The sequence below is a fragment of the Cupressus sempervirens genome, chromosome 5 (assembly GCF_028749045.1).
Source record: "Cupressus sempervirens isolate cs-2001-9-10 chromosome 5, ASM2874904v1, whole genome shotgun sequence".
NCBI classification, from domain to species: domain Eukaryota; kingdom Viridiplantae; phylum Streptophyta; class Pinopsida; order Cupressales; family Cupressaceae; genus Cupressus; species Cupressus sempervirens.
The window spans coordinates 164,561,644-164,571,047 of record NC_143122.1 but is presented as its reverse complement, the minus strand read 5'-3'; the positions used below and the strand labels follow the sequence as shown (position 1 = coordinate 164,571,047).

Genomic DNA, 9,404 nt, shown 5'->3' with positions numbered 1-9,404 from the left:
AAACAATTAAGCTTTATTTCCCAAAACAATGATATCCTTCATTGGTTGACTATGCTTGGTAGACATTGCTCCAAAACTGATCTCCAGTGTTAACCAACTAAAGCTTGGTGAACATTGCGAACTCTGCAAAATCCTTTGGAGACAAAGTGAACTTGGTAAATATGGTCTTTCCTTTGTTAACCTTGTGAGCTTAGTTACCACTGACTCCTGCCACAAAATCCTTCAATGCCTGAGTGAGCTCGGTAGACATAGTTTCCATAGAGTAACTTTTAGGAACGCTCGGTAGACTCTATAATTTGCTTTGCTGACCAACTAAGCTCAATAGACTCTATCTAATAACTGATATGACATTTTTGTAACATCAAAGACAACTCACAATTGAACAATTCTATCCAACTTGGTGAGCTAATTGAGGCTACTAGACTCTGCCAAAATTTGAATAACCTATTAGAGACCTCTTTGATCAGCATTACACCCTTGTCCTCTTATACATGCAACTAGAAATGTTTTGTTTTACTCTCTTCCTCCTATATTTTATATTCCTCTTCACTTTTTGAATTTAATTCAAATAACAATGGATTCTCTATGTCCTCTATATTGCCCTTTTCATTTTCTTGTACTAACTCTGCTTGTTGTGATGTTGAAATTACTCTGTCTTTGTCTTCTTTGCACGTAGGACTTAAATTATTCTCTATAGAAACTCTGTTAAGAGGAATATTTAGATCCTAATGCTTAGCAGTAATGGGGCTAGACTTATCCATTCCCATTTCTTTAGATGCCAATTGTTCCTGAGAATGTTGTAAATTTATGTTCCAACTAATTTCCATGACTTTGCCTTCTTCTACTATCTTACTTTGTCCTATAATTCTTTTTGAGACTTTTTTCTTTCCTTTAGATCTTCATTTTCCTATTTTTTTTATGTCTTTTGTCAATTCTGGGCTCTTATTATGATCAACCATTATGATAGATTTAAGCTTAATTCTAACTGCTAAAGTATCCCCTTTCCTTCCACTTTCTTTCCTTTCAGTATAAGGATGTTTTGAATGAATCTCAATCTTCCCATGAGAAATTGTAGGAGTATTCTAATTTGTAGTCATTTGGTTCATTCTCTTTCTCCTAATTCTCATCATAGGGAACTTACTATTAAAATTTGAGGTGAGAGGCAATGTCTTAAATCTAATCTTTCTGTTGTTGTCGAATTTTATAATTTTTGATATTTAACCCTCAAATGTTTGCAGTTTTAAATCATATGTAGCTTTGTTTGTTATCACTTTCCTTTGCATTTGAACCGGTTGATTAATCTTGGTTTTGATGAGCATTTTCACATTATTACAATACTGAAAGATGGAATCAATTCCTATCAATTCTCCCAAAGTAGATCCGAAAGACCTAAGAATCTCTATTTGGATCAACTCTGAGGGTAGTGTTTGAATACTAAACCATGTTGGTAACATGAAATCTAACCTTTCTTCTCTAAAATCCATGACCCATTCTACAAATTTAATAGCATGTCCTTTGAAAAAGTGCTCAGACACAAAAATAAAATCTTTTTTAACATATTCATCCATACAATGCAAATAGAGAATTTTGTCTGAAAAATGAGAAATACTTACCTGTTCTTCATAGTTTTCCTCTAGCTAGTTGGAAAGATGGAGTAAATCTTTCTTGGGGCCATTCCAAACCACAAAAGCTCTGACCTTTTGAAAATCCAACCATATATCTTTGATTTCTTCATTGGTGATAAAGATAGAATTATATGTAGTTATTGATGGAGTCTAAGCATATGAATTTCCCCTAGGTTTTGAAGGAACTGAAGGAACCTCAGCGACAGGTCGATGATGGGGAGGAATATAAGAACTCAGAGATGCGATATTAGATGATAAATTGAACCCTAACCTATTAAAATAGATTGGATCTGATGAAGCAAACATACCTAGCCCTATTGATTTTTGGGAAAAACTTATAGAGATTGGGACGGGCATACTTGGTAAGGTTAAAAACCCTAAATTGGTTGTCTAAACTATTAATAGTAAAGATTAGTTGTGGTCTAAAAATATATTTCAAGCTTGAAGAATTGAGAGGAGGTTTGACCTTGGGGTTTTTTTAATTTGGGCAAATTGACTATCTGCCCACTTGATACCTTTTGTTGGATAATTGCTCCATGGTGACTAGGCTAACTCTATTTTTCTTCTCCTCAAATTTCTCTAGGATGGAGAATTTGTTTGCCATCTTAACTGCATAATCTGATCTATTTGAATCTTGGATCACTAAGGGATACAATGGTTTGATTTGGTTCTTCGTGTCTTCTCTTACATTGCTATCTTTCCACTAATGTAGTGTGGGGTTTTTATTCTTATTTCTATAATTGATCGACTGCTCTGTTTTTTCACTTTTCTACAAAAGTTCACCATTTTTTTTTCAAATAATAATAATAATTAATCACAACACATAATAACAATTAATCTTGGCTTTGACCTCTTGTCGATAAAAAATGAAATAATATAAATTTTAAAAATAAATAAAATTTATTATAAAAGTATACACAATTACAGTTGAATTCTTAAATAAGTTATTTTTTTTAAAATTAAAATGATACTTCAAATTAAATTTTAAAATAAAAATACATGATTTTGAAATTGCAAAATTATGTCTTTACTTTTAAAATGAAAAAAGTTTAAAATGGAAATAAATGTGATCAAAGAAAAAATAATTAATTTTAAAGGATAAATTGTACATAAATTATTATTGTACTTGTCACAGTCAATGTACTATTGCATTCACTCTCTAATATTTGAATTAATTTCTACCAATCATTTGTCACTATTTTTTTTAAAGCTAAAATATTTCTATAGATTTTATTAATTTTTTATGATTAGTGTTTTTCAATTTTCCACATTCCATTAGAATTTTTGAAAACAACTTTTGGTTTAGATTGTGTATGATTTTTTATCATCAATGTTTGGGATCACACTTTGTGACCCATCATCAAGATCCCAAAAAGATATGCATGAAATCATATGAGTTGTAGATAGGCCATTCCAAAAGATATAAGAATGAAAAAAGGGGGGAAGAGTACGCAAATTGAGAAAGAGCAAGACTACTAAAAATAAAAATGAAAATAAAAAAATCATAAAACCACCAAAGTGAAAGAAAAAGGAAGAAATAAGATGAAACAATGAAAATAGAATAAATACAAAATAGAAATAGGAGAGAAAATAATGAATAAAAGACATAAGACAATAAAGAACGTAAAAAGGAGTAGGAAGATTATATACATGTGTTTGTATATATTTATCTATTACAAACACTCAAATAGATAGATACATATATACATACATACATTACATATATGTAGGTATGTATGTTAAAAAAAAAAAAATTGACTGAAAAAGAACTTGAAATATATAAAATAATATGTACTATATCCACAAATATGTGGAAGAAAGTTAAAACAAGGACATACATATTGCTCAAAATGATATCGAATATCATTAAGTTTATAACAGTTCCATTTTCCAAGAACTGGGTTTAATCTCTTTACTGTTGTTCGCTCCCCATCAACACACCAACAAACAAAGTCACTAAATAAAAAAAGAAACATTAAAAAAAATGTCACTATATGACATGACACTTGTTTTTAACATGCTTTAAGGTAGATAATAGTTTTTGAATTTTTTCCAACTATCTTTATGATATTTTTTAACCTTTCACCTTTTCCCTTTAAAAATTTAAAATTAGTTCCCATGTCAAATTAAGCACAATGGCCCTAATATAATCAAACAACCACTATATTAATGTTTTTTTTTTCCATCACTTTTTCGATGTTTTTAGTTGTTGCCTTTGGCAAGATAGTATTGTTTTCATTCAATTCAGTTTTTCAATTTAAATGACCAAGCAAATTCATAAATCTAAAAGATAAAAAGAAACTTCAAATGTTTATCTATTTTTCTAATTTTTCATCATTCTATAAATCATATTTTTCATTCATTCTATTGGACCATTTTATTTTTGGCATGTTTTACATTTTTTTATTTTAAATACATTTATTACTTAAGATAGTTTATGAAGAAGATGTCATATGAATTTATAGAGTTAATTTTTTTTAAGTTGTATAATTTAGATATTTTAATCAAATATAAAGTTAAATGTTTTACATTTTTTATTTTAAATACATTTATTATTTAAGATAGTTTATGAAGGAGTCATATGAATTTATAGAGTTAATTTTTTTTAAATTGTATAATTTAGATATTTTCATAATATATAGTTAAATATTTAATATTTATCATTTTAAATATATTTATTATTAATTTTATATTGATATTTATTTTTGTAATTTGTAAAATGTTATTTCTTTAAGTTTACACTATATTTTATTAGCTATCTTACCAAGTTCAAATATTGAGTTAAATGTTTTTTATTTATCATTATCTCTCTCTCTCTCTCTCTCTCTCTCTCTCTCTCTCTCTCTCTTTCACTCACACACACATTTTTTATTAGTTTTACATTGATGTTTATTTTTGACAATTGTAAAAAAAAAAATTTTTTAAAGTTTACACTATATTTCTAGTTACTATTTTACAATTTTCCTATAAAAAAATTTACCATTAATACTACCCCTCAAACTTACTACATATTTTGATACTTTGATTTAAGTAATCAACACTTTTTTTATAAAAATTAAATATTTCAACTTATAATTGAATCGGTAGAAATGAGTAACTCATTTATATAATATAATTTTTATTGTTATTTATATATTTCTTAGAATAATAAAATTATTAATATTTTCCAAATTTGGTTCAACTCTCTCTATTATTCTACCTTTACTTCTCTTTGTAATAACATGTCATTTTCTCTTTTAGCACTCTCTTCCTATACTTCCTTTCTATCTATAAATCTATATTTTTCTTCCTTTCTACCTATAAATCTTTATTTTTCTTCTTTTCCAATTATATGATTGAAGTGTTTGTTTGACAACTCTGTGCTTTTAAGCTCAAAGTAGCTGAAAAAGTTTATCGTCACCAAATTTTTCCTTATAACCAATTTAATTTCTCCTTTATGTAATACTATTTCAGTCAACCATAAAAACATGAATGCAGGAACTTTAGTGCATGCGCCCCTTGTTTTAACTTTGATTGAAAACAGGGTCAAGTCTCTCAATTCCTATGTTGGCACCATAAGTCGACCAACAAAGAGTAGAGTACATCACTTAAATTACAGTTAGTCTGTAATTTAGCATAATGGTGATGAAACGATGTGTCGGGCAAAAAAATCAACCAATTAGAATGGTGAAAATGTATGGCCAGAATTTATTCACTGGTCGTTCTGGTTTCTCCGAGATTTAAACGCCTTCGGCGTAATCAGGGTATTTGAAAAAGAATATCCGAGTGGCAAAAATCCAGATAATCAAATAAAAGCAGATAATCCAATTAAAAGACACCTATATATTCGAATTAAAAAAAATAGTAAAAATCTATCCAACATACGGGATTTCAAGCTTTGCAGACTTTGGACGGTCGGGTATATTCAATCGTCTTGAGCGATTTGTAGACACCATCTCAGCCGTTGATGGGTTTTGTTACACTTGGGCGTAGCTTCCACTGCCATTCTTTGACATTTCCGAACTAAATATTTTAACTGCGGGAACATTGGAACCTACAATTCCACTTAATTATTTTTAACGTTCTTAAACAGCATACTCCTGCCACGTGTCCAGACGAGACCTCCCATCATCCGCTGCAACAATGAAAACTTTCTTCGCTTTTTATATTTTTATCAGCTTAGGAATTATTCATTTGTCCAACGAATTCCTTCAGAATTGATATTTAATTAACAGGGTGTTGTATAACCAGAGTTGAAAATACACTATTTAAATTAAAGGAAGCTTCAAATTCATCCTGAAATGGAAAATGTTGTTCCAAACGCAAATGCATTGCGGAGCTGTTCTTGGCTTTGTAATTTGTGTGTGTCTGGCGGGCTATACTGCTGCCACATGTGTTCCAGAAAGATGTGGATCGATGAATGTGAGTTACCCTTTCTGGATTCACAATTCCTATTGCGGGCACCCTGATTTTCAGATCACATGCACAGAGGATATATATACTGGGATGCTCTCTCCACACTTTATTGCCTATCGAGTCAACTTTACTGATCATTCACGTAATTGGGGAGATCTCCTTTCTCACGGCCACTCTGCTTCGATTATGGATGTTGATTACGAAGGTCATCTCATCATAAACTCTTATTTTATATATGCCTCTTCCTGTGATCCAAGAACTGGTGCCAGAAACTACTTTGAGCTGCCTTCCAGTGGCCCATTCACTATTTCCAAGTCCAATAGATTGGTAGTTATCGGCTATGAAACATTCGGTACATTCAGTTTTGGGGACCTGGGAGAGGCCAGGTGTGTAACAATCGACCTTCAAAGTGATCAACCATACTGCCGCTATGGCTGCTGCGAAATTAACATCCCTGATAATTTACCATATCTAAATTTCACAGGTGGAGGTCGTCACTTTCATTTGCCCGATGGCAACCGTACTAATTGCGGCTTGTCCACCATAATGGACCCCTCCACCTTCACCATCGCCGACAACGAAACAGACATCTTTTGGGGAGAAAGGAGGAGCGCGGATTATGGCCTCCGCCTCAACTGGGGCATCAGGGAGCATGATTGTGCCACGGCTAAAACAAGGCCGGATTATTCATGTTCCATGCATGCACAATGCCTTCACTCGCCGTCAGGAAAAGGATACGTCTGCAAATGTCTACCTGGATATCAAGGAAATGGCTACTCCAATGGCACTGATTGCACAGGTAACACCCCGCAACTTTCTTATTTAGATAATCATTTTTTAGCGTTTTTTAATCATTACTTTTTGAAAATCTCAAAGATCCTACCGGCAATCATGATGAATCTTCAGATATAAACGAATGTACCAGTCACACAAACCGGAGTATGTGTGTTGGAGCAAAGCATGGGGGGATATGTCATAATTTGGAAGGATGGTACAATTGTTCATGTGCAAAAGGCTTTGTGGGAGATGGCTTTACAAATGGGACTGGATGTAAGATCGCCAGCTCAAATGGCCTTGTCTTTCCTGCAATCATAGGTAACCAGATATTTAATACATTGCTTTTGTTTGAGTTGTTCAAACTGTTTTCCTGCAAGATACTCGAAAACAAACTTACTTTTATCACAACGTCTGACCTGATAAAATACACAGGATCGGTCTCTTCGTTTGTGGTTGTCTGTTTAGCAGCATCTCTTTTAGTTTGCTGGCTAAAGAAGCGCCACTTGAAACTTGTGGAGGCCAAATACTACAAACTGTTGCACCAACACATAGCTACTACAGTGGGGAGAGAAAGCCTCAGAATATTTTCTGCCAAAGAACTAGCAAGAGCCTCTAAAAACTACTCACAAGAAATGGTGTTGGGAAGCGGTGGCTGTGGAACTGTGTTCAAAGGCATTCTATTAGATGGTACTCCTGTGGCCATTAAAAAGTCCAAGAAAGCTTTAAAACTAGAGGATGACTATGAGTTTCTCAATGAAGTTACAATTCTCTCCCAACTAAATCACAAAAACATTGTGAAATTGTTAGGGTGTTGCATCCAAACTAAATTCCCATTATTGGTATCAGAATTCATTCCAGAAGGAACGCTCTCCGAACATTTACACTCGAAAAAGGGGTCTTTGTCTTGGACATCACGCCTACAGATTGCAATTGAGACAGGGGAAGCTTTGGCTTATCTACATTCTGGAGCATCTCAACCCATTTTCCACAGAGATGTAAAATCATCGAATATTCTTTTGAATGAAGATCTCTCTCCCAAAGTTGCAGACTTTGGGATATCTTGTCTGATCTCAGCTTCCAATAACACACATGTCACCACATACAATATGAAGGGCACAAGGGGTTACTTGGATCCCGAGTACTTCAAAACATTCCAGCTCACCGAAAAAAGTGATGTATACAGTTTTGGTGTAGTTCTGGTTGAGCTTTTAACTGCTTTGAAACCCATCTCTCAGGAAAGGGACAGCGAGGAGATAAGTTTATCTAGTCTTTTTTTGTCAAGACTTGACTACAATCGCCTCAAAGAAATCTTAGATAACAAAGTACTCGAAGAGGACAACCTACAAGAGATGAAAGATATGGCAATGATAGCAAGAGAATGCCTTCATTTAGAAAGGAAGAAGAGACCATCAATGAAAGAGGTGGTAGATGAGCTTTTCCAAGTAAGAGGCGGCACAAGAAGGATGAAGTTCCATGACGGTGAAAAATGTGAGCACCCAATGTTTGAGAATAAAAGTGTTTCGAGAGAAGCATCACCAATACAATGCAAATTCAGAAATTATTTTTTTCCATCTTCAGTTAGCAGTACAACAGTGGTTCCCATGTCCACCATGACTGTATAATTGAGGAAAGGATCCACTAAGGCTTCATATTTCTATGAATATTGTGTAACCAAAATAAATTTGTAAAGTTCCTACAATGCTATATTTTGAACTTTATCTTTATAAATATAATTGTCCCATCATAATATGATGCATATTCTCTAAAATCTCTCTCCCTATATATATATATAAAATGATAATAAGATATAATAATATATTTATTATTGAACAATTAATATCTCTCTTTCTATATATATATATATATATATGTGATGGTAAGCATGTATTAGTACATTATCATAATTATTAATATATTACAAATTTTAATTGTTCAATAATAAATATAATATTATATCTTATTATCATTCTATATATATATATATATATATATATATATATATATATATATATATATATATATATATATATATATATATATATATATCTTATTTATTATAAGTATTTTATTTATAGTTTACATGAATATGTTTGCAAACTTTTATGATGTCTTATGATTATTTCTTGTGTCGAGCAAACATACTTCCAAAAAAATATTGATTAAGTACAACCAGGAAACATTCTCTAGCAATCCTTAATTATCAAAAAGAGGGAAGCATTTTCTTTTAATTATATGCATGCCAATAAAAATATGGGCAAGCTATAGTATGTTGTCCCTTGAATCTATATTTAATTATAATAAGAAAATTGATAAGCTTGTACCAATGAGAAATTCATTTGCCATCTTCTTAATGTCATTTTTCTGACCTAACCTTTAGTAGTATGCATGGATTGATGTAAAATAAATTACTTTTCTTTGCTCTATTTTATTTTGATCATCAATTGTAATGGGGATACCAAGTAAGCTTAAGTCAAAAGAGCTAATCTTTTTACATTACCATGTAATATCTAGGTTATGCTTAAGCCACCCAAAATTGATAATATGATATGTTGCTAAAAGTAATATCATACTTGGAAAATATGATTACATTTGAGTTACTTATTCATT

At 31.7% G+C, this 9,404-nt stretch overlaps 1 protein-coding gene across 1 annotated transcript; it reads left to right on the top strand.

The window, feature by feature from the left end:
• Positions 1-5,912: 5,912 nt before the first annotated feature.
• On the top strand, positions 5,913-8,419 carry LOC149554941 (wall-associated receptor kinase 2-like). The gene is made up of 3 exons (XM_089829108.1): positions 5,913-6,819; positions 6,927-7,115; positions 7,230-8,419. Exons 1-3 carry the CDS (start codon positions 5,913-5,915, stop codon positions 8,417-8,419), a joined length of 2,286 nt encoding a protein of 761 aa, XP_089685234.1.
• The last annotated feature ends 985 nt before the right edge of the window (positions 8,420-9,404 follow it).